This window comes from Engraulis encrasicolus, chromosome 5 (genome assembly GCF_034702125.1).
Source record: "Engraulis encrasicolus isolate BLACKSEA-1 chromosome 5, IST_EnEncr_1.0, whole genome shotgun sequence".
NCBI classification, from domain to species: domain Eukaryota; kingdom Metazoa; phylum Chordata; class Actinopteri; order Clupeiformes; family Engraulidae; genus Engraulis; species Engraulis encrasicolus.
The window spans coordinates 9952075-9978221 of record NC_085861.1 but is presented as its reverse complement, the minus strand read 5'-3'; the positions used below and the strand labels follow the sequence as shown (position 1 = coordinate 9978221).

Below are 26147 nucleotides of genomic sequence, written 5' to 3'. Positions count from 1 at the left end.
TAGCCACTGCGGCCTGCTCCTTGGACCAGATCTCAACATAGCGTAGATTTCACACTTCCTTCCAGCTGAGGGCCGACACTTTCAGTATTGCCTCATATCCTGACTCTGTGGGTCACTTGTACATGACACAGTTGCATGGATAATAACACGCAACACACACTGTGTTTGTTAAACGGTCAAGTTTTGTTGTGTAGAATGTACCCAATTAGCCTGACAGGGTGTTAAAGGTTGCTCCAATTAGGGGACAGCGCCAGTCAGCTCGTACTGTATGTAGGGGGTTATGTCAGGAGGGGGGAACCTTTTTCATTCGAGGGGCCATTTCAAATTCATCCGCGGGCCGTAAAAGTCCTCTGAGGGCCGTACTATGAACACAAACCAAGATTTCTCCCTGCACTTTAGGCCTATATTGAAGGCAGCCACCTTTAAAACAGATCCCACCTTCTGTAGGTCCCCTGAATATAACTTAATTGTATTGCAAGTGTATTTTCCTTCCTTAACAAAATATGTCATATTTCATGTGAAGCTGCATAACATAAAAAATACATTGGGGGCCGCATAAAACAGCCTCGAGGGCTGAAAACGGCCCTTGAGACATAGGTTCCCCATCCCTGGGTTATATTCTGTAAGGTGGCCATTGGCATGGAATAAATCCTGATGCGAGTCCTGATGAGAAGTGGAGGGATCTCAGATCTTAGTTATTCCGCAACAACGACCACCTTGCTGAACATCATCCTGCTTATCGTGCAGCTACGTTGCTTGTCAGGAATTACAGACGACTGAAAGACTTGTAGCAATTTGATATGTCGAATATTTTGCTACGCTTTCATAGCCTCCGTTGCTTAAAACAATAGAATGCTTATTCTTGATATTCCATTACAGTAACTTTTAGAGTGATATAAAAGAAGCTCAAACACATTGCAATTGCCATGGACAGTGAATGATCATTCAACATTTTTTACTACCAGACATTACAGTAGAATTGCCCATTCAAAGACAGTGGGACGTTCGCCAGCATTCTAAAGAGCAATATAATAAAATTAGTTGATTTGTTTCTGTGTGGTGTGATAGCTTATTGGGACTGCCTTTAACCCCTTAAGACACGGCATTATAAATTAGCTGTTACCAGAATGGCAATGACCAAGTTGTAATGTATTACTAAAGGCCCCGTGCACTGTCATAGTTGTGTAGTGCTATAGTAGTTAACCTTCAATGTCTATTACACCGTGCCACAGGAGGTAAGGCGTGCATTAAGGGGCTACGATCATTCATCTTCATGAGTTGGGCTGCGTTGCCAAGATTGTATCTAATTTCACCATTATTACACCATGAAACATTGAATATATTGTTAGTCCTCCTCAGGGTATTAAAACACATTCATAAGCACCCATACTTACTGTAAACTGGATCTGGCAACCGCCCATAATGTAATCCAGGAAGGAATGCATCTTAATAACCTGGAAATAGACAATAAAACCAGACGACCACAATAATGACATATGTTTTTTAAAGGATGCATACATCATTAGAATGCTATTAAAAGCCCGTCCTTGCAGCAGAGAGATGGTAATTGTATTCAGTCATTAATTGGCCATTAGGATGCCTTGCATGCGCCCCTCAGACGCTAAATGACACAACAGCAGCTGCACCTGTCTCCTGTTTTTATTTTTTGCTTTTCTCTTTGAGCGTGAGTGAAATCCTCACCAGGGCCGGTTTAAGATGGCATGAGGCTCCTAGGCGGTACCGTAGGTTGCTGTAGGCAGCCACAGAAGACAAATTCAGCCATAAAATTAGGCAGACAGTGTCATAATTCCGAGCCAGAAATGAGAATTAACAAGATTGAAAACTCAAACTCAACAGCAGACTACATTTTCAATTGCGCATCTTGTCACAGTTCTACAATTATTGATCCCCCCACTTTGTCTAATTGCCCCCCCCCTCTGGCCCTCTGGGGGGCCCTAGGCTGTAGCCATATCTGTCCTGTGCATTACTCTGGCCCTGCTCCTCACACTGCATCAGTGAGCATCAGTCATATGGGACTCTACAGTGTACATGAGAACAGAATGTGGAGGAACAACATGGTGTTGCGGTATCTATAGGATTTCATCATTTCTTTTATATATATATATATATATATATATATATATATATATATATATAGTGTATATTGGGGCTTTTTGCCTCTATTTTTGACAGGACAGTGGAGAAGAGACAGGAAATTAGTGGGGAGAGAGAGACAGGGAAGGATTGGCAAATAATCTGGGCCAGAATCGAACCCGGGTCGCCAGCGTAGTAACCCAGTGCCCCACTAGTTAGGCCACGGCAGGGCCAGGATTATTTCTATTAGGCAGTTTTGGCCCTTTCAAAAATATCCCTACTGAAACTCTATGAAGACTTGACGTAATTCCCTATTACACTGTGCATCCATACTGTAGTATGGATTCATATTCATATATCTTAATGTAAACTCACAAACAGATGTGATTTAATTACATGATGAGATGTAGGCCTACTGTACGTAAAGTCTCTTGGCTTGAGGAATCCCATGCTAGAATGTAAACGGAAAAATACCCATGGCACCTCAACAGGATGTAGATTGTAGAATATACATATTTTTCCCCTCATGCATTACAGATGGAGAGCACACTATGAGGTGCAATTAAGGAAAGCTGTACTGGTACAGCGTTATTATAATAGCTTACCTTGCACAAATTACAAATAACTATCCCAGAGTTCTTGTAATTCTTCTTTTTGACTTTATACTTTGGATTAATACATTCCCATTGCACCTGAGAGAGAGAGAGAGAGAGAGAGAGAGAGAGCGAGCGAGAGAGAGAGAGAGAGAGCGAGCGAGAGAGAGAGAGAGAGAGAGAGAGAGAGAGAGAGAGCGAGCGAGAGAGAGAGAGAGAGATACATTTTAAATGGCGTAATGACTTCATTTAGATAGCAGGCTGTATTGTACAGTAGACACTGTATCAGCAGACAGAAGGGGCTACAACGGCAGACTGATTGGTAAACAAACAGCACAAACACACAATAGCTCATATGACAATAAGAACTGATGAGGATGACTTGTGTTTGTTTAAAACCAATTAACTTAAATTGGCTGCAATTCGTCTGCTCCATTGAGACACAGCTCCAAGGTCTTTTGTTACCTTCCATAGAAACGTGAAACATCATATAGTAGTCCCAATAAAAAAGGCCGATAACATTCTGGAATTCTGAATGAGAAAATGTTTTTCCTAAAAAAAAAAAAATCAACCATTATGAACTCATGCGCAGTCACATTCAGGAATCTAAATTACATAACATCTGCCAACCGGTCAAATGCGGGTTAAAACTCAGTTTGGCTCATAGAAAGGAAAACTTACTTGCCACTTTGACGGATAGTGAGTGTATGTTTTGGGTAGTGAGATTGACTAATGCCTATGGTTTCTGCAAGGTTTCTATCTCTTACTCTAACAATGTCTGACAGGCCTACAGTATACAAAAGTAAATAAGAAGGATCACCGCACACTGGTAGACTTGATTTTGCTGCTGTTTTATTGTTATTTTACCTAGCAATAAAAAAAGCAGCAAAATCAAGTCCGCCAGTGTGCGGTGATCCTTCTTGTTTACTTTGGATTACTGATGACTGCACTTAACCTGCACCTGGAATTGGCATAGGAGTTTCAAATCTTTGAGGACTACAGTATAATTTGTCTTAGTACATAGCCTGCTGTCAGTCACCCACTTACTGTACAACCCATCACTAATCCAGGACCAGATGTGTCTAAGACCATAAAAGCCATGGCCGACTCAATTACTGTACAGACGTGCGCCATGTTTTAATGCGCCTACCTACAGTATATTATGTTGCCTTCTACACCGGAAGCATCCTGTAACATAATTACTCTCTATGTGGACATCTGCTTCAAGTGCAGCAGGCTGCAGCCTCACTGGCCAAATACACAGCAATGAGGTGTGTTGGTGATGTGGACTGGTATTCGTGTCTACATGTGCATAGATTAGGACCTGTTCATTAAACACGGTCAGGCTAAGCCCTGTTTAATTAGTGTTTTAGTTTTCATTCTGCCTGGCACCAAATCCTCACAATACCTCAGTCCGAGTGGTTTTAACTTAATTTGACATATTTGCCACCCAGAAGAGGACATTTCATGAGGTAAACCTGGGAAATTACAAGCCGCAGTGTGAAAACATGAAAAAGTGGGCCTGATCTTCATTTGTCGCTTATGTAAAGTAAAATCAGACATATAAAATGAGACAAAAAGACTAAAATTGCACCAAAGCACATAATCTTATCTCTATATAATGATTTCTTGAGGGCCCCATGTTTATGTTTCGCCTAGGGCCCCAAAACTGTCTGGACCCGCCCCTGTTGCCACCAATAAAGGCTTTCCTATACAGCAGCACATGCCTTTTCTTTCTCTGAATTTACTCCCTGGAGAATCTTTGAGAGGCCAGAGACATTCAGAAATTCTGTATGATACACTGACTGTCTCGCAATCACACTGTCTTGCATTGGCCCTGCCATTCCCCTGCAGTCACTGAGGATTCCCCCTTCATGATTGTGACAGTTGAGGCAGCAGAATGAAGTGTGTGTGTGTGTGTGTGTGTGTGTGTGTGTGTGTGTGTGTGTGTGTGTGTGTGTGTGTGTGTGTGTGTGTGTGTGTGTGTGTGTGTGTGTGTGTGTGTGTGTGTGTGTGTGTGTGTGTGTGTGTGTGGTGATGAGATGAAATGCAGTGCCCTGGAGTAATCGTGTTTCGATCCAACTTGTTAGCGCACATTTAAGCTATTCGAATAAGAAACTCTCGTTTTGAAAACACTTGAAATGCGCATAAATCTTCTGAAGACTTTGTAAAGACTGCTGAGGGGCATCTCAGCAAGCTCATGAATGCGCATAACTAATGGGAAGAAGTTGAATGGAATCACTTTGGCCAGAGATCCTATGGAGGTCCAAAGAAGCTGAACCGCAATACTGATATATTACAAGAAATTACATTACACTTATTTTAAGTACAGGGTATTGGTTACAGCCCTTGGAGGGACTATACAGGGTTAGGTGCCGTGCTCAAGGGCATCTCATCTCAGCCATGGAGTGTGATAGAAAGCGGAAGGGTGGGATTCGAACCTGCAACCCTCTCATTCTAAAGCCCATCTCCTTAACCACTAGGCCAATGTATTCATTATAATGCTGATTCCCCCCCCCCCAGATTTTTACCCATTCCCAGTGACCAACAAACTCCCAAGGCGAACTTACCCCCCAAGTTTTCTGTATGCATGTTGCCCACGAGTCAATTACCTGTGTTGTTTGAATATGCGACAGATGGATGGATGAACGTACACGTACGTACGGTTGGGGACGGGTAGACGGGGGCATGATAATAAGAAAGAAAATAATCCACCTTGTCCTGATATCCTTTGATGAATGAGCCTCATCTCGACTTGTCAGTAATCTACGCTTTTTCCCAACCAATATCAAGTAAACAGACATAAGCGGGCCGGCTTCTATTGTGCCTTTGGCGGCATCAGAGAGAGAGAGTCTTTGCTCATCTTATCTTCTCATCTCATCTTTCTTCATTACGATACCTCCTTAAACTATGGACTAGCAGCAGCACATCTTAAACCGTGTGATAAAGGAGAACTAAGAAAGTAAAGTACTGGCCTAAATGTTACTCCATAGTATTTGCTTATTATCTCAGGTGGCCTCTGGAAAAGTTTTGTACGTTTTGATGAATATTTTCTTTTTTGATGAACATGTACAATATTTTCACACGAACAGGATCAGTTCATTGATCTGAATGGGCTAATCACTGCGTTTCCCAAAAACTCTCAAGCAGTACTTAAGCCTAAATAGTACTTAAGTATGAGGTGCTGCCTAGGCAATGTATCACATCACCAAACATGTACAGTTAGGGCCATAAATATTTGGACATCTGCACAATTTTCATCTTTTTGGCGCTGTACACCATCTCAATGGATTTGAGATTAAACAAATGAGATGTACATTAACAGCAGACTTTGCGTCCAAATCGGGTGAACTGTGAGGGAATTATGACATTTTCTATCAATGCCTCCCAATTTTTAAGGGACCAAAAGTAATTGGACAGTCTAGTATTTATACATCAAACGTTCAATTTTTAATTATTTGGTTGCAAATACTTTCCAGTCAGTTACAGCCTGTAATTTGCAATCCATAGACATCAATAGACACTGGGTTTTATCCCTGGTGATGCTATAGTGAGCTCTCTATTACAACAGTCTTCAGTTCCTGCTTATTCTTAGGGTATTTTCCCTTCAGTTTGGCCTCCAGCAAGTGAAATGCTTGCTCAATGGTACTCAGGTGAGGTGATTGACTGGGCCATTGCATAATATTCCACTTTTTTGGGGTAGAAATGGCTTAGTGGCTTTCCCATGAAGCTTTGGGTCATTGTCCATCTGCACTGTGAAGCATTGTCCAATGAGGTCAGAACCATTAGGTTTAATATGACATGATAATGTAGCCTGAAAATCTTCAGAATTCATCCTGTGGCTTTTGTCGGTAGTTATCATCATCAATAAATACGAGGGGGAAATCGTATTGACAGATATGCATGCTCATACCATGACACTGCCACCACCATGATTCACTGATTGGGTGGTATGCTTTGAATCATGAGCAGTTCCTTTCCTTCTCTATACTCTTTTCTTCCCATTACTCTTGTACACAATTATTTTTGTCTCCTCTGTCCAAAGGATGTAGCTCAAGACCTGTAAAGTCTTTTTTAGATGTTGTTTGGCAAAGCCGAATCTGGTATTGCTATTTCTGATGCAATCAATTATTTACATCTTTTAGTGAACCCTCTGTATTTCCTATGGTGAAGTGTTCCTGAATGTTCTTGATCTTTTTCTTGATTGTTGCCTTGGACATGTATCCACCGTCCTCTTGGACACTGTTCTACATCTGGCCAACTGCTGGGAGATGGGTTTTTGTTCACCACATACAGAATAATGTCTGTCATTCACAGCATTTGCTTTCCATGTCTGCCAGGTAATTTGGTGTTGCTCTGAAATTTCTTTTTTCCAATATTCTGAACTCTTGAATTGATCACATTCAATGTTTCCCCATCTCTCAAATGGGTTTCTTTTGATTTTTTTCAACCTTATGATGGCTTGCATCACTGATAGTGACAGGTGGACTTAGGATCTCATGGAGATTCCGTAAAAATATATGGAAATGCAAATGAAACACTTTAAATTAACTCTAGGACCTTTTGTTGACATCTTGGTGATGGTGTAGTAAGGGAATAACACACATCTGACTGGAGAATATCTGAGCAGCCTACTGTCCAATTACTTTTGATCCCTTGAAAAGTGGGCACCACACACAAAAAACGTTGCTATTTCTTTCCTGTTAATGCGATTTGGATTTTAACACCCTCACATTAACGCTAAGAGTCTACAGTTAATGCACATCTTGTTTGTTTTATTTCAAATTCATTGTGGTGGGGTATAGGGTGGAAAAGGATGAGAATTGTGTTGCTGTCCAAATATTTCTGGCCCTAACTGTATACATAAAATAATTGTATTGGCCTATATACAATGTTTTGTTCTGGTACATGAAATGCTTGTGCAAAGTGCATGTGCGAGGTAAAATAGTGTATCTATAAACTTATAGTGATGATGTGAGACCTATTTCTGGTATATTGCCTTGGCAGCTTAACAGTTTTTGGGAAACGCAGCCCTGCAGTTTATGAAGTGGGGGAGACACGCTCAGACTATCGCCTACTGATCAAAACAGATTATAACTGTATTGATCTGTAGCTTTAGCTGTTCACAGCTAATTTAGGGGGGTGCCTGGCCTAATGATTAGGGAGTCGGAATCAGAATGTTGCAGGTCCGAATCCCATACTATCCATGACTAAAGAACCCATGACCAAGACTCCTAACCTAAACCACATACCTCCCGGGACTAAAACCAATACCCTTTATTTTAACTATAGGTCGCTTTGGATGAAAGCATCAGGTAAGTGCAATGCCGTCTTGGCCAGGACTCCCTGGAAGAAGAGGTTTCTACCTCAATGGGACCTTCCTGGTTAAATAAAGGTCAAATAAAAAAATAAAATAAAAAAAATGTAATAGAAATACACCATTCACTCATTGAGTGTAAAAATGGTAGAATCAATGAAGAATACAGTGCCCATGGCTGTGTATGGCTTGATTTTCAACATATTTGTAATATGTGTTACCTGTCTCCCGTCCATGGCTGCCCTCATCTCTTTAAACGTTCCCTCGAATTCCCCTATGAAGTCGTGCTTTCCGTTGGAGTCCCAGTCCCACACCTTACACTGTGAAAGGACACAAGCGTTTGTTATAAACATGTTATAAACATGTGAAACTACACATCATCCCTCAGCTTGCAGGCAGGTGGATCACAGTGGGACAAACAGCTCTGAAAAGTAGGAGCACACTGTAGCTTAGTTTCTAAGCTGGTGTTTGCACAAAATAAAAACTTGATAACTAAGATGCAGTTAGGGCTGGGAGATATGGAAAAAAACTATATCACGATATGGATTACTTTATATCACGATTATGATATATATCACGATATACCACAATTACATACGTTTCAGTTATTCTCTTTATTTGCTCTTTATTTTTTCATGTTGCAAAACAACCTGTCTTTAAAATGGATCTTTTTATTGTTATTTTTACAGTTACATGAACTCATGGTGTGTATTGTGACAACATGAAATGTAATTAAATGATATTCAATTGTATACAACTGATAAAATTACTATCACGATATAGGAGAAAGGTCACGATTTACACTTTTATATCACGATGACGATATATATCGTCATATTGCCCAGCCCTAGATGCAGTGTGATCCAGCTTCTACTTTTCACATCTGTTATAAACATGTTAGGAGCATTGAATTAACAGCTTTGAAACAACCGAAACATACAATGATTCATGTATGATGAATAAAATTGGTCAGAGATAAACAGAGCTTAAAAACAGGTCAAATAAAAGAAGCCATTATAGGCATTTTATACAGTGAACGAACGAAGACGAAGAACGAAGTGAACACCCTCAACATTTTATGCACTCAAAACCTTGAATTGAGTTTTTAATACATTCCATGTAGTATAAACAAACCCAGCAGCCAGAGATGAGTGTGTGCAATGAGAGGCAATGTGAGAGAATGTTCAGAGAAGGCAGATATGAGAAAGCATGTTGAAGGAGAGTGTGTGGAGATGTGTTATCTCAACCCCTGCTCGTTGCCCTTTCAGGCAGATGGGATCGCCGGCAATCGCATTCACTATCTGCTGAAAGAGCTTAACTACATCATACCAGCATTGTCATGACATTACTGAGTGTTAAGTAACAGATTGAGTAGTTTTGGGTAGGGTGCGCACATCCAAAAACACTTGTTGCAGGTACCAGATTAAAGTGTCAGACAGTTGAAGAAAGTAGGTCTGAACACTGCCAATCGGCTCCAAAATGCCTGATGAAGATCCAGTGTGATCGAAACAATGCTTTTTAAATTATTAGGTTTATTTTTTGGAGCTGATTGGCAGTGTGCAGACCAACCTTCTTCAAAAAGTAACAGATTAAGACATGACCATTACCGTTTTGGTGACAATGAGGTGAAAATGAAAGGGTTAAACACTACTACTACTACTACTACTACTACTACTACTACTACACAACCACTAGCCCTGACAGTATACTATACTACACGCCACTGGCCCTGCGAGTGGACCCCCCTGTAGACATACCAAAGAACAGCCAACACGCACACTCACACACTAGGGATGGTACAAACCGCACCGAAAACCGAAACCGTACAATTCACACACATACCGAACCGAACCTTGCAATCCATCGCAAACCGTAATTCATGTACTGCCCAGAAATATATGTAAAACATATTGTAGACAGATCTAGAACAGATTCTAGGAGTATCTTATCCAGTCTCTCTGATTAAAACATTAGCGTATAAGACCAAATCAGAGGATGACACAATTAAAATCACACCATTTTCACATTATAAGCCTATACAAACCATATGTAGGATATTTAGTGATAAGTCCGATTCTATTAGCCAGTGCACCATTTATCATGAACTAAAAAAAAAGAACCGTAGAGAACCGAAAACCGTGACCTTGGCACCGTGATATGAACCGAACCGTGAATTTTGTGAACAGTACCACCCCTAACACACACACCAACACACACACAAACGTGCGCGCGTACGAGTGCACAAGAACAGCACAGGCAGACAGCAAGCTCATCCGTTGCCATGGCAATGTGAATTAGACAGTAATGAACATTATGGAAACAATCAAAGTTTAATGCAAAATGAAATATTCAGTTTGACCACTAACAGACAGGGAATGGCTGGCTGTTGTTGATGCTTGCAATGCAATTCAATCAGCTACTGCAATCAGTTCATGGGCATCTTTTTTACCCTTTGGCCTGTAAATATAAAATAACTTTCAAAGTATATGCATCTTTCTTAACTGTGTAATTTCCAGGCATTCCACACAGGAAAAAGTTCATGAACCACAGGAACACATTGGCAAACATTATCTGAAGTTTGAGGCTTGTAGATATGTGTGCATGAAATCATTCTGAAAAGTTTAAATAACAATTTCAACATTGACTATACAGTAGCACTGTGAGATGTTAACTATGAGATGTGATGTTTTATTCATGCCGGAAAAAAATCCATTTATGGAAACCTCCATCGACTCTCAGCCAACCTGCTCTGTCGTAAGGACAATGTCACTATAATGAGGTAGAGGACAGGACACTCCCAACGCTACAATAGCTACGTTTACATGAGACATTTAATTCAGAATGAACTCGCTTTAATGCTGAATTAAGCTTAATTCCACATTGAAAACGCCAAACACACTTCACACGTCACATTTTGGAATTAAATGAAAGATCAAAGTAAACTTGACGGAACTATTTAATTCTGAATGATTAATTTCTGAATTAAAAACAACATGTAAACGTAGCCAATGATCTCAATTTTTTTAAGACCGAGGACCACCATGTACCCCCCAAAAATGTTCAGGGACCTCCTCTCAACTGAACTGACAGTTGAGGGGTACTTTTAATTTGACACTTTCAATTTGAATGCAGATTACGGTACTCACTTTTCATTCACTTTTTTCGTCTTATTGTAATGAAAATGTGACTCATAATAATGTTAGAAATATAGCTGCTTGCTTGTCTTGGAAAAGTAGAATTTCCCTTGCAGACCACCTGAGCTCTGTCGCAGACCACCAGTGGTCCCCAGACCCCACTTTGAGAATCAGTGAAGCAGAGGAGGTAGAGCAGACAGGAGACATGAGCAGAGGACAAGAGATAGAGGCTTATCCATCAGTTTTCTATTCTTCCATTTCTCAACACTCTCCACTCCAAACGCTACAATGATCCCACAAACAGTACAACTGAGCCTCCACATTCAAACTCAAACACTGCTGAAAACAAAGTGACACTGTTTTGAAGACAGTTTGTTGAAGATGATGCTGAGGCTTCAATATCAGCCCAGTGGGGGAAGAGGAGATAACAGGAAATACAGTATGAATCATTACTACTGTCTATGGGAGAGATGAACAGGCAATACACCGTGTCCAAGCCACTTACAGAATGATGAAATAGGAGAGGAAGGAGGGAAGAAAAGGTGACTAACTACCTCAGGAGGAGAGAGAGAGAGAGAGAGAGAGAGAGAGAGAGAGAGAGAGAGAGAGAGAGAGAGAGAAATGGAGAGAAGCAGGGGAAGAAGCAATGAGGAGGAGTGGTATAGAGAGAGGCAGGGTAAGTGGCAATGAGGAGGGGAGGAAGAGAGAGAGAGAGAGAGAGAGAGAGAGAGAGAGAGAGAGAGAGAGAGAGAGAGAGAGAGAGCGAGAGAGAGAGAGGGAGAGAGAGAGAGAGAGCGAGAAATGGAGAGAATCAGGGGAAGAGGCAATGAGGAGGGGAGGAAGAGAGGAAGCGACTGAGACAGAGAGCAATGGAGAGCAACAGGGGAAGTGGCAGAGCAAACGCAGGAGCGGCGTGCGAGGATTAATTGAGGCCATCAATAAATCAATGCTGGGAAATTGTTCACTGTTTAACCAGCTGTTCCTGTTCACATTGTCACATTCACTCTTTTTCTTCTCTTCTCTCCACTCCTCTACCCTGTTTTTCTCTCACACACCCTCACATTCTCCCTCCTCTTTCTCTCTCTATCCCTCTCTCTCTCGTCCTTCATCCTTCCCTCTCCCTTTCTCTCTCTTTCCCTGTCTCTCTCTCTGTCTCTCTCTATCAAATTCAGTACTCAGCACTCTCCATCTGCATACACTAGTAATGCCGGCCAGAGAGATTACATTCTGAACATTGATTTGATCTTTCTCCTCATTTGATATCCTGAAATATTTCCAATACTTTACAACCGTGTCAAATGTCAGTCTACACAGCTCTGTGCAAATGTTTTTTAAGACTTATAGTGTCTTTGGCTACCCAAAACACTGTTTGCTCTTAGTGAAATGTACTGTATCAAATCAAGTTCTTAAAGTTTAAAAGATTTCTCTACCTACCGATCAAGATCCATATCCACTCGAATCTAGCTTGCGACAAAATCAAACCCTCTACTCTACCTTCAATTTCAAGTTTGACAAGTTAATGTTTATCAAGAGCCTTTAAAATTAAAATGTGGACAAAACCAGGGTAAGCCAAGTGGGCTTGATGTAAAATGACAGAAAAGTGTAGTCCAAAATATTGTCAGAAATGTGCCTTCTTTCCACGGTTCCCAGGTACATGGCATTTTTCGTTGCACGATGTTGTTATCAGCTACGCCTGAATGGGATGACAGCAGGAGCACACCAATAGATCTAGGCCAATAGGATAGCGTAACTCCTCCGAGACATAAGCTCTGTGACTGCAGCCGTCAACACATCAGAGTCCAATCTGACATACTGCATGCCTGCCATCTCCTCTGGCAGACACAGAGTACCCGTTTTATTTTATTTTTATTTTATTTTACTTTCCTCCAAGAAAACGCTGCCCCACTTTACTCCCTTTAGGAGAGTCATGAATAATGCAGTACGTAGCAGAGCAGAGCAGGGCGTCAGAGACGGGGGGGCTCCGTTGGAGGAATCCTCTCCTCTAGCACGTTCAGTTCAGTCCCACTCCACTGGCGTAGAAACATCTACTATAAATGGAGGCGGCACTCCCTCAGTGCTGTTAGAGTATTTAATTGGTGGAGTCCTCTCCACAGGTTTCCCTTGTCCAGGTCAATCGCCAACAGCCATAGACTGGACCAATTAGCTCCCACAGGGATTTCGGGGGAACCCAAGGATGCACCTGTCAGGGTGTTTCTTTCTTTGTGTCTTTCTTTTTTTTCTTTTTCTTTTTTTGCTTTCTTTCTTTCTTTCTTTCTTTCTTTCTTTCTTTCTTTCTTTCTTTCTTTCTTTCTTTCTTCCTTTTAATCTGACATCATTACTGCGTGCTCGTTAACCATTCACTCCTGCCAGCGTTGAATCACGATAGTCATTAGAGGGAGAAAACACAGTGATTTTAATCAGGGCTGCTACTGCATGCGACTCTCAGTCAGAACACAATAACAACATCATCAGTATTTTCGCAAGTGAGTGTGTCCAAACTAGACATCATTCTTACCAAGATTCACTGGTGGAATGCAGTGTCACCTGTGCTCAATAAAAACATCAACCACATCGGTGGTGTTGTTGTGACAATAATCTTATTTAACACAGACTAAAATATTGTTTTATTCATGAATCCCAAAAGCAAGCGACTCCTCAGAAGGGAGACGCCACAGAATAACGGGCATGACCACACTACATAGTGCTATCTCTTCAATCTTCACGCCACAATAGCACAGGTAGCGGAGCAAAAACATCCATCAACAACTTTCTGATTGCACTGGTGAGCACGACCCGTCACAGCGAAGGGCCAACTGGGAGACCTTGTAGTCCAATCAGGCCTTTCAATCAAATCATCCATCTGGCAAGCTCAGAAAAGGAAGCCCATACAATGAGCTAGGGCTGCACGATATCATAAAAAAATGTGATACTCGATAACGATATCTAAATGATATTTAGAAATATATCGTGTTTCTCTTGTCACTAATTTGTTGGTCTGTGTGGGGGGCGTGGCTTTAGTCATGGCGGGCATTTGTTGACATTCAGCAAGTGATTGGACTGTACAGAAATGTTTTCCATGTTTGCGATAATTAAGTCCTTTTTGCGATACACTCGCCACTCTTGATATCGCGATTTCGATACATTTTTGATCAGGCCTGGACTGGGAGAACAAAATGGCCCGGGCAATTTTGGCCCAGACCGGCCCCTCATAATCAGCGGAGCACATCCGACTACTTATTGACCAAGCGGCCTATGCGAAAAGGCGCAATATTCATGCATGAATCTCTCTTTCAGCTACCAGAAAACACCAGGAAATGTGCGCTGACTATATCAACTATTTATTTAAAATGAATCTTAGTTTGGGCAGTGGGTTAGAAATGCAATAGATGACCACACTCACAGCAAAAGTAATCTAGGCCTACTCTACTGCTCTCTCTAACTCAACCTCATCCTGGCCTGGTTTGACTAGATGAGAAGAGGGAGATAGATTAGGCCTTTTTATCACAATGTAGCCTATGCAGCACTTGCAAAATATTCAAATTAATATAGTATTCAGTGTATAGCCTACTCATAAATTGACCTATAGATTAATGTTAAATTGAGGGTTTCTTCTAACAGGTGCATTAGAAGAGGGGTTCATTTCCTGTTATCAAAATGCATCTCTCATTGCATAAGGAAGCTACTTTAATAGCTTGAATGATGAAAGAAAATCATGAACTGTAGCCTATCACCACAATGATTTAGTGTGTCAAATATGTTAAGAAAGCATTAACATACTGAAGTTTCAAAATGAGCAGTGCTGAAAGTGGTAGGCTACATATAAAATAGTCTACAGATAAAACTGTATCAAAAGCTTATTCAAAAGAAAACCTTCAATCATTTATCATTTCTAATTGTCCTGGATAAAGCTTAGAGAGAGAGAGAGAGAGAGAGAGAGAGAGAGAGAGAGAGAGAGAGAGAGAGAGAGAGAGAGAGAGAGAGAGATGCTAGGTCTTTACCTACAGAATATGGTTTGATTGTGTTCCAAGAGGAGTTAAAATTAAAAAAAAATCCGTTTGCCAAATCTTTTCCACACGCGAGACGCGACAACCGTTACACGACATAGCCTATGGACATTTTCACTGCGTGGTAAATGTGATTACGCAAACAATCGCTGAATATTTAGCGAGGGTAGGCACGAGTTTGACAGTCTTCGAAACGCATTTGGTACACTGCCGTGGCTACTATATTGTTAATATTATTCACGTCAGTGGTTTGGTGTATGGAATGTTTGTCTTCTCAATTGCCTATGTCCGTGAGTCGTGCGACCGGTTCAAAGCACTCAAGCACACTTATGGTGGTGGAAATGAATGGCTTATTAAATATTAATGTTTAATGCTGAAGTGAGAGTTGGGGAGAGGCATGGAGTATCCTAAAGTTTGAAAGAACAGATCTTGACTTGACTCATACCTGTCAGGGCTCTGCCGCTGTCACCTGCTGTCTCCTAGCGTGCTCCTTCACTTCCAACATGCAGAAGTTGTTGTCCCTCTCCTGCTGCTACAACACTACATGCGTGAACACATTATCTTGCCTCTGCTGCAAGTTTTTTTTTAATCCCTTTTCCGCAAGCTTTTCCACACCACCTTTTAGTCTCTCCATCGCTTGTGTCTCAAATTTGCGCGCGTAATGCAGGGTAGGGGTGGGGCCGCAATGAATAGTTAAGTCCGACTCAGATGCACCAATGGGACACCCCCTCCCCCTCCCCTTTGTATGTGGGCTGATGTCATTGGAGGAGGGCCGAGGGCCGTCAGCACGAAATTGTGGGCCGCCGGTCACATTTTTTTAAAACATTAATAACAATTATTTTTAAAAGCCGACGTCACCGGCCCTCAAGAGGCGTCGGCCCACCGGGATTTTGCCCGGTTTGCCAGATTGCCAGTCCAGCCCTGTTTTTGATATATTGTGCAGCCCTACAATGAGCTACAAGCAGTGAGCTTCAAACACAGACACACACCAGCTCCAGCTCTTCCATCAGATCATCACTCTATTAGCCTATATAAGGAAGTAATATGAAGCTGAGATTGCATGTCTCCTAATTGGAGTGGACAGGACTCTTCTGAGGTATAATGACATTTTCACATGTTTTAATAAGATAGGAAAACGCACTGGGCACAAAAGTGCCTTGATATCACTCCAGCTCAGATCAATCAAGGGTCAGCATTTGTACTATGTGTGGTTGCTGCATAATTTACTATACAAGAAGATTGTAGAAACTATTTCCACATCCCCTCTATGCCGCTCTACCATGTACCATAAACCATCGTAATGGGCAGTGTGTGAACCAGGATGCAGGATCTTAAGGTCTGCACCTTGAAAATGAGCAAAAATCATGCCGATTTAGAATAAAATAATAGCCAGAGTAAAATAGATTAAAGGAGAAAATAAATAATGAGTGCAGGCTTCTTGTCTTTTTTAAATCTCTCCGCTAAGCAGTTAGTGGGGGAGTCGGGCTAGGAAGTAGCTGCAGCCATTGGGGCTCTCCCCTCCATATGAGAGCATAATTCTCAGAAACATTAAAAAATGAAGTGCGTTTTTATTGTGCTTCTCAGATAATATCTGATTTATCTCAGATAATATCTTTGAATTCAGTACGGAAAGAAACAAATAGCATTAACCCAGTTCAAATAACCCCAATGCAATGTTAAAAGGTGAATGGAAATTGCATTTACACACATACATAAATAAATATCATGCCGTTTGGGGGGGGAAAAAGTAATTGAAGGACATTGGGATGACAAGTGCGATGACATGGTCCACTCCTCCTTGCCTTTCTGCCTTAGTGACAACAGCATTACCATCCTTACCAGTCCCAAGGGGATCCCTGCCAAGAACAGATACACTGTATTCACCACAGAGTCCCTGATCGGAGCTCGTACTAAGCTACATTCACACACGCCACTACTAGTTACTCACTTCTAGCTCGCTTGTCCGACCCTCCCTCGTGGAACGTTCATTACCGTTCCCATGGGTTTAAGTGCATGTAGAAGCGAGAAGCTAACTGTCACCAATGCAAATTATGCCTTCCAATTGGTTACTCCCTTACTCGCATCCCTCAAAGTTAACATATTTTTTTTATCTCGAATTCCGCCCACATCACATCGTTTGTGCTCTCCTCGCCTGTCCAGCCCTCGCTTCACTGGAACACATAGAGGTAAATATTTTATTGACTTACTTCTCTTTCTGAACGAGTAACTAGTAGCAATGTGTGTGAATGTAATGTAGCTCTACTGTACTGGCCTCTCAGCACTGGATCTGACTGCTGTCCTCTGCGGGAGGTCTGGTGTCACATCCCAATGGGGAGAGGAGGAAGTACAGTGCACCAATGTGTGTGTGTGTGTGTGTGTGTGTGTGTGTGTGTGTGTGTGTGTGTGTGTGTGTGTGTGTGTGTGTGTGTGTGTGTGTGTGTGTGTGTCAGAGAGAGAGAGAGAGAGAGAGAGAGAGAGCGAGAGAGAGAGAGAGAGAGAGAGAAGGGGAAAAATAAGGAGAAAGAGGGGGGGGGGAGAGAGAGAGAGAGAGAGAAAGATTGTGAATGTGCTGGGAAGAGATGTGTGCACTATACCGAGGACAGCATTTGTCAGTGCACATGCTCTGTGCGCATGTCACCACAGGACGTGACAGTGTGACAGTGGTAGGCTATTGAATGCCTGCCGTACAGTTCCCCCTCTGCATCTGCCCCTCTGTGTCCTGTACCCCTGAGGTAGTGGTTTCCATCCAGGAGAACAAGTACCACAAGGGGTATGCGAGCACTACAGGAGGTAAGTGGAAAACTGTAATAATACAATAGATGTCAGGCCTGTGTATGTCTATGGCCTTTCATGGTATAGAGAGAGAAACGTGATTTCAATTTCCTTGTGACCGGTGCATATGAAGAAACTGGCAATAAAAGCTCACTTGACTTGATAACTCGTACTGTTACGTGCTCTCTTCGTCATCTGTTCAGTTCACACAAATATGCCCCTGTGTTGTGATTACAGCCATGCTTCTAGACAGAGTAGGAAACACAGCACACTCTTGCTTATTCTAAAGTTTAATGCACCATGTCCAGACTACACAGACGCTTTTTGGCCTCTGGCCATCTACAGTGTGGAAGAGAAGAGAAGAGAAGAGAAGAGAAGAGAAGAGAAGAGAAGAGAAGAGAAGAGAAGAGAAGACAAGACAAGACAAAAAAGATAAGAGAAGAGAAGAGAAGAGAAGAGAAGAGAAGAGAAGAGAAGAGAAGAGAAGAGAAGAGAAGACTAAACAACAAGATACATTCTCTCCAGGTGTGAGTGGGTCTCTGATGATGTGAGAGTACCGCTGAGCCCAGCACGGTTTTAATGACAGACCTCTTCATCAGCTAAATGAAATCTGTGCCACCTGAGGCGGACACTCCATCTAATATTACACTCACATAATTAGTATCATATGGTCCTCACAGCCCAACACCAATCTCACATCACAGGATTTCATAGAAGCCCAACTGGGAAACTCCAACTCCCATTATCATTGTGACAAAGCACTCCACAGCACACAAGTGAACAGTGCACAAAACAAAATTGCATTTATGCCTCACCCGTGCAAGGGGGCAGTCCCAAATGGTTCCCCAAGGGAGCAGTGCGGCGGGACGATACCATGCTCAGGTTACCTCAGTCATGGAGGAGGATGGGGGAGAGCACTGGTTAATTACTTCTCTAACCAACCTGGCGGGTTGGTAGTCTATTTTTTTGCAACTTTTGGGCTGCAAGTCTGACGCCCTAACCGCTTACCCATGACTGACCCATGATGCCATCGTTGACTAACCAACCACATTGAGATTTGGTATTGTTGTGGAATTTTTCACATATCTTCAATGATCATTATAATAATTAAACTTTAAATTATCAAAACATTTTCAGTACTTGAAATTCAGAATTCAAATCTGTTTTTGAGTCACTGAAACAGTTTCTGGGTCTTACTCTGCTGTGCCAAGAAAGGACAGCTGTCCTGTCAAAAAATTAGCCAAGGTGTCAATTCTCTCCTTTGGTTTAGCTCCACAGTAACCAGTATAGACGGTCACCAAGTTGACAGAGACAGTAAGTCTGGTCCGACAGCCTAAGTTCAGCTTACACAGCTACTACTTGTATAGGGTTAGGAAGATCTTATTCTTGTGTGCTCACTCAGCAGGGACTGCCGGTAAAAATGTCCTTTTGGGGATGTGAACATGCCATGTGATGTAATACATTTGGGGTTTAGAATCTGTAATTTGGTTCATTTTTGGAAACCCACGGAAATGAAACTCACTTATTCAGTTGGTTTGCCAAAAAAAGAGAACATTCTCATAGGTATGTTTCCCGACAAGGCTGTGTTCTTCTTACATTTAGAAGAAAAGAGAAGAGAAGAGAAGAGAAGAGAAGAGAAGAGAAGAGAAGAGAAGAGAAGAGAAGAGAAGAGAAGAGAAGAGAAGAGAAGAGAAGAGAAGAGAAGAGAAGAGAAGAGAGAAGGAGACAGACAAACAGGGCCACGTTGTGTTCTTCTTACCTGTAGTGCTCTGTTATGGTCACCACTACACAGGGAGTTCAAGGAAACTTTGAAGGTTTTCCAGAGTGGATTGAGGTTGTTCATGACTGTCTGCAGATGAAAAAAAGGAAGTTTATGTTATCAGCAGTTGGTAGGATGTTTTTTTTTCAAACCGTTAAGACACAGCGTTATAAATTTGCTGTTACCAGAATGGCAATAACAAAGTCGTAGAGCATTACTAGGCGCTGTGTGCACTACTAAGGCGCTGTGTTATGTCATAGTGTTGTAGCACTATGGTAGTTCACCTTTCAATGACTATTAGAGTGTGCCACTGGACGTACGGCATGTATTAAGGAGCTACAGACAGTTTTATAGAAGCAGTGTTTACATGGTGGGCTTACTTCAGTTCTGTGCACTAGCTGTTGGGTGTTGTCATCGTTAAGTCTGAAAATCTATGTCATAGCTTGTAGCACTATGGTAGTTAACTTTTCAATGACTATATGAGTGTGCCACTGGAGGTATGGCGTGCATTAAGGAGCATTAGAAGCAGTGTATTAGAAGCAGTGTTTACATGGTGGGCTTACTTCAGTTCTGTGCACTAGCTGTTGGGTGTTGTCATCGTTTAGTCTGAAAATCTCCAGGAACGGATCTGATTTGCTGAAAAAGTCCTGCAGAGACACACAAAGTGAAACAAACTGTGTTTTATCCCCCAAAACTCCAAGTAGACAAGTAGACAAGGGTGTAGGCAGATGAATTATGAGATAGTTTTCATCAACAACGAAAGGCAAAACTCCAAAGCACTCAAAATACACTTAACCAACATAACACAAGATGCATCAAGTTGCTTCAGGTTAATTATAGGCTTTCTAAGTCTGAGATGCATACTTAATTTGATTTATTGCTTCTTATTGTTGGCAAATGCATTTTGCCCTGCTACATGGCCATGGTATACTAAATAGTTCATCATCGCACTTATAGCACCACTCTGTGCACCGGCTAACGTATGTAAGTGCCTTATAATGAAACCCCCCACTCCCTCTCCACTCATGAGTCTGTGTGTGCATTCCAATATGGACACTCCCGTCCTCCACTTGTGCTTGTGGCCTCCCCCTGCCTCCTGGCCCCAAAACAATAAAGTCCTCCTCCTCCGTGGAGAAAACAATAAAGTTCCCCAGCTGTCAGCCTAACCGCAACAGCTTTTGGGGGACTGTTTTTCATTCACCATCCCAATTGCAAATGAGAAAATCAAATTAGAATTACGACTTTGCAAGATATTTAATTATTTTTCTGTCGTCAGTGACATCGTCATGAGGTCACAAGCAGGCAAGGGAGCAAGTGAGGACGGAAGTCGACATACTAGAATCCACCCTGTGTGTTCGGAGAAGCCGTTCAGCTGTCTCTTTTTTTTTTAAAGCATTTTTTGGGGGGCTTTTCAGCCTTTATTTGTTTTTGTGAGACATGATAGTGGAGGGAAGACAAGAAGCGAGCTGGGAGAGAGACATGGGGAAGGACCGGCAAAGGACCCGGACCGGGAATCGAACCCGGGTCGGCCGAGTGGTAAACGTGTGCCCTACCATATCAGCCACGGTAGGGCCGTTCAGCTGTCTCTTATCCCTGTTGCATAATTCAGATTGCTGTTGTGTGCAGCCTTGGGACCGTGTCTATCTGTAAAAAATGACCTTCCTCTGAGCACTGCATAGCTGTCCCAGAAACGTCCATCTACAGTACAGGATATTGGAGTCCAGGGAGCTGTTTACTGTTTAGGCCTGTCTATTGTGACCAAGCGACCAGTTTTGTGTGTGTGTGTGTGTGTGTGTGTGTGTGTGTGTGTGTGTGTGTGTGTGCGTGCGTGCGTGCGTGCGTGCGCGCGTGTGTGCGCATGTATGTGTCAAAAGCAAAGAAACTCAACAGAAGAACAATCTCTTGGGGGAAAATGCATTGTCCACGGTGTAGTACGGGGGCGTTGCCTGAGGACACGAGTGGATGGAAAATTAACTCCCTTGCGCATGGTCATTGGTCAGTGGGTGCGATGGATGCCATTTTCGTACTCCCTTGCACATGGTCAGTGGGGGCGACACCATGATGGATAATTTGTGGCCAAGTAACGGCAGCTGTTGGTCAGCAGTAATTGCTGGGGGTAATTAAGGACAGCTGACAGACATTCACGCTGTCCTATGACCTGTTCCACAGTGAATAACATTTCCGTACTCCCCTCGCCATCATTTCCTACTACGCTGTTATGACGTGAGTAAGCCCTCTTGTCTCAAGCCTCTTTGGTCAAAAGTAAGCTCCCCTCAGCATGGTTATATGTAACTGTTGACCCTTAGTGTGTGCTGTGTTTTCATCCTTATTTATATGGTGTGTTTTGGTTTGCAGTGGGAATTCCTTTTGCTGTGTTTTCTGTGTTTTGTTTATGATTTGCTGTGCCTTGTTTGCCGTGAATATTATAATTTATAGGACATTAACTTTTTTAGTTGTGGGTCTACAATTGCGTGCAACCAGCTGATTACCACCATCAGCTGATTATCATCCCCAGCCTACTCTTCCCTCTAATGAGCGACGCGGCGCTGAAACAACTGATTGACTGAATTAACAAATAGGTGTGCAGGTGTGGAGCAGAGGAGGACCGGCAGGCGAGGCAGCAAGGCAGCGAGGTGTGGGTGGAAAAGACCGAGTCCAGCAACGACAGAGGCGGCTGGCCGGAGATCGATAAGTTCTGGACTGAGGTGGTTGGCGGAGTCAACTAACGCACCAACCCAAGTTGAGTACACAACCTTGCCTGCCTTGCCATTATTGTGTTTGTGTGTGTCTGCTGCCGATATACCACTGATCAAGGGCTGTTTTCTGCCGTAGTGGGAGCCTTCCTGCCAGAGTCACACGCTGCTACAGAAGTGCCCCAAATCGTACCAGCGAATATGCCTCTCGGTAACTGAAGGCGGCTTGTGGGAGCGGTAGTAGGCTCGACCAGCTTCATCCGACGCTCAGCTGGGCTATCGTTGGGTGGACTCTCTGCGCGCTCCCGCTGGCTCAAGGACAATAGATAGAGTGAAGACTCGTGCGATCTTGGACACTTTGAACTGTTCCCGCTCTGGCATTCTTTTATGGACAAAGCCGACTGAACTTCTGAGGGTGGTTCCGTGGGGTATTTATTTGTTGGTTTTTTATATGTCATTGCCCGGGCATTTTAGTCTTTTGTTATAGTAATACATTTGTAAACCGAATTTTATCTTGGCTCTTCCATTTTTCCAACAGTGGTAACTAATTTATGCTGGTGTTCGAACTCCACACTTTGTGTGACATATGTTAGGGTCATTAATCTGAGCTGAACTGAAAGACATTACTAGGGTTAGAATAAAGAGCTGACAGGTTTTAAAATGTCAGAGCTAAATCTTGTCTTGATCCTTTTCTCCAGGCAAAAATAATCTTTCTGTTTACTATTGATTTTTATGTGCTAAGGTTCAATACCTCCATAATGTAAATCTTCTGTCTGACGTTATCTATACCCCTTTAAAATGCATCTTTAGATCTAAAAACTATTTTTAAAATTGCCTTGGGGAGTGATGTGCGGATCCAATTATCCAACTCACAGCCATGGATCAGTTTGGACTCAAAAATAACTCACCGGGTCGCGCAGATCAATATTCCAACAAGGATACAGTTCACATAGCAGACAGCTTAAGGCGGGTGCTGGAGTGACGTTGCAGAAACACCCTGGCAGCAGGCTTAGACGGATTTATTCTTACAACAGTGGACCGATGACAATATACTAAAAGAGTATAAACAATGATTGATCAATGCTATCTGTCTGCAGGGCTGGAAAGCAACTGATTATATTCACTCAGTTTACTGTAAGGGAGTAAGTAGTTTTAATGAGTAACGTGTAACTTTTCATTAGTACGTAAGTAGTTTTTGAAATGGCTTTTGGAATTGTACTTTTACTGGATATCTACAATGCTACCTGTCAATCAGGAATGACAGTGCAGGCCAGACACTTTCCTTTATCAAGCCCCTTTTTTGGGGGGAATTTGGGGCGTGTAGGTGAATGAAGAATCATTGGCATTCAATATTGCTCTGCCACTGCAGAGCACAAGACAACAAACTATGAAATCCCCAGAGATAGACTAAAGTCCAAAACTCTGACAAGGCCACAGGCCATCCCCATTGATCTGACGGCCTGTTTGAAGTCTGTCTTTAACAACTAAGTTAATTTCATTGAGCTTAATTACATTGAGCTTCATTAGGATGGTGAAAGGGGGCTGAGCTGAGGGAGGCATACAATAGGATTACAACTAGAAAGGGAATTGATGCTCTTTCAGATGATCGCTTGTTTAATGTTGTGCACTCTCTTCATGTCACTTCCTCCAACACACTCACTGATGCAGCCTGTAGGGCACAGTCACATAGAGAGAGAGAGAGAGAGAGAGAGAGAGAGAGAGAGAGAGAGAGAGAGAGAGAGAGAGAGACATATAGAGAGAGAGAGAGAGAGAGAGAGAGAGAGAGAGAGAGAGAGAGAAAGAAACAGATAGGGGGGGGGGGTGACAGAGACAGAGAGAAACACAGAGGGAGTGAGAGAGAGAGACAGAGAGAGAGAGAGAGAGAGAGAGAGACAGAGAGAGAGAGAGAGAGAGAGAGAGAGAGAGACAGAGAGCAAGACAGATAGTCAGACATTTAGACAGAGACAGATAGACAGATAATGGGTATCGAAGGTCCTTTTTTGACTCATTTGTTGCGCTACAATTAATCTCAGTTATTAATCTCTGTCTGGCTAATTACTTCTCTGATGGGGGGTGATGGGGTTTCCTCTGAGGGGGAGGGAGGGAGGGGGGGGGTTGCACTGCATGGCACCACCAGGCTTATATTCCAGGGCTGTACTGTGAGAGAAATAGGACCCGGACACTTTTGGCTTAAAGGGAGCCCCCTCATAATTAGCGACGCAGAACTGACTCACCAGTGGACCCCGCCGCACCCTCGTGGGCCCCTATTTTTCAGAAATGTAAAAAAAACGGCTCAGTTACCATTGTGGGGCATTAGTCCATTTTATTTTTCAACTTACATTTCTGAAAATAGGGGCCCACTAGGGTGCGGGGCCCACCGAGAAATGCCCGCTATGCCAGATGGCCATTCCAGCCCTGCTGATATTCTTGCTCCTTGCTGCCACTCATACCATACCCTGCCATTGCTTCTTGCCAGTGACTGAGAGAGGAAAGTGCCGGAGGACTTTTCAAAAGCGCAGCACTCGCACATCAATGGACGGCCTGCCCTGCTACTGCCACGCTGCTGCTGCTTTTCTAGGATATTGCTTTTTCAGAAGGAGTCCTTGACTTTAATGTGACGGGCTGCATTTGAATCCACTTTAGTGGAGACTGGAGGCTAGAGAAGTAGAGGGTTGGTGGGCAGACGGGTGGTGGTGGGTGAGTGACAGTGACACCGACCTTATCGTCAAGTTTTCTGGCACTGAAGGTGAGTTCCACATAGTCGTCGTTCCCTGTCAGCTCCTCCGCGATAATCTACAGAGACAAACAGGAGAGAAGCCCCAGCGTTAACACAGTAGGACTCGGCGGCCCCTGTTATAAAGTATCTGTTACCAGAATGGAAATGAGCAAGTCGTGATGCGTTACTAAAGGTCATGAGTACTGTCATAGTGGTGTTGTACTATAGTAGTTCAGTTCTTTCAGTGCCTGTTACATCTTTTAGGGCAGTGATTCTCAACTGGTGGGTCCGGACCCAAAAGTGGGTCGCGGAGGGTTCCTGGGTGGGTCGCGGAGCTGTGATGCAATGCACTAAAAATGACTATGATGTCGAAGACAGAGTGAAACATGGTTAATAGGCCTTTTCCTCTCCACTACTTCATAAGACACATTGTATATCAGCATGCAATGCAAATAATAATGCATATTATGAAATGCATGGTAATATTTTTTTTTTATTATCTGAAGAATCTGACGGTGCGACACACAGTTTAGGTCACAACGTATTGACCACGGGAAATTGTGGGTCTCAAGACTATTCCAGTTGAGGACCACTGTTTTAGGGCATGCATTAAGGGGCTACGGTCAACAAACAACATTAGGTTTTCTGCCGGAGAAAACTCAACATGCAGACATATAACCCACTAAGGCATCCATAGCGTTGAGCGTGATTTGAGGACTGACCAGGACCAAGTTAGCCTGGGAAATCCCATGCTGCTTTGCACAATCATTCCGATCTGAATGACAGCATGGAGTCTATCCCTCAGCGAGGGTTGCAGATCTTAGGCTCCAATTAAAGATCAAGTAGGGGTGGAAAAACATGACTGCAGTTTGTTTGAATAGACACAACTGACACGATTGGCTATGGGCTACATTGATAACAGCAATGGGCAATTGCAAACCACACCTTTCCTACGGGAAATTACATAGGACTCCCTGGCAGAAGAGACTCTTAGTCTCAATGGGAGAATCCCGGATAAATGAAGGATACAGGAGAAAAATGAAAATAGGTAGTCTCCAGACTATT

General features: G+C 42.8%; 1 protein-coding gene across 1 annotated transcript in view; it reads right to left on the bottom strand.

Moving 5' to 3' along the window:
- The window catches only part of cpne4a (copine IVa), a 102557-nt gene that overhangs the window by 25387 nt on the left and 51023 nt on the right, over positions 1 to 26147 (bottom strand). Inside the window, exons 5-10 of the mRNA XM_063198647.1 lie at positions 25085 to 25159; positions 20237 to 20320; positions 19674 to 19763; positions 8226 to 8324; positions 2700 to 2786; positions 1395 to 1454 (exon numbers count right to left, since the gene is read on the bottom strand). Coding sequence (XP_063054717.1) covers positions 1395 to 1454; positions 2700 to 2786; positions 8226 to 8324; positions 19674 to 19763; positions 20237 to 20320; positions 25085 to 25159 — 495 coding nt within the window. The remainder of the gene's footprint in view (positions 1 to 1394; positions 1455 to 2699; positions 2787 to 8225; positions 8325 to 19673; positions 19764 to 20236; positions 20321 to 25084; positions 25160 to 26147) is intronic.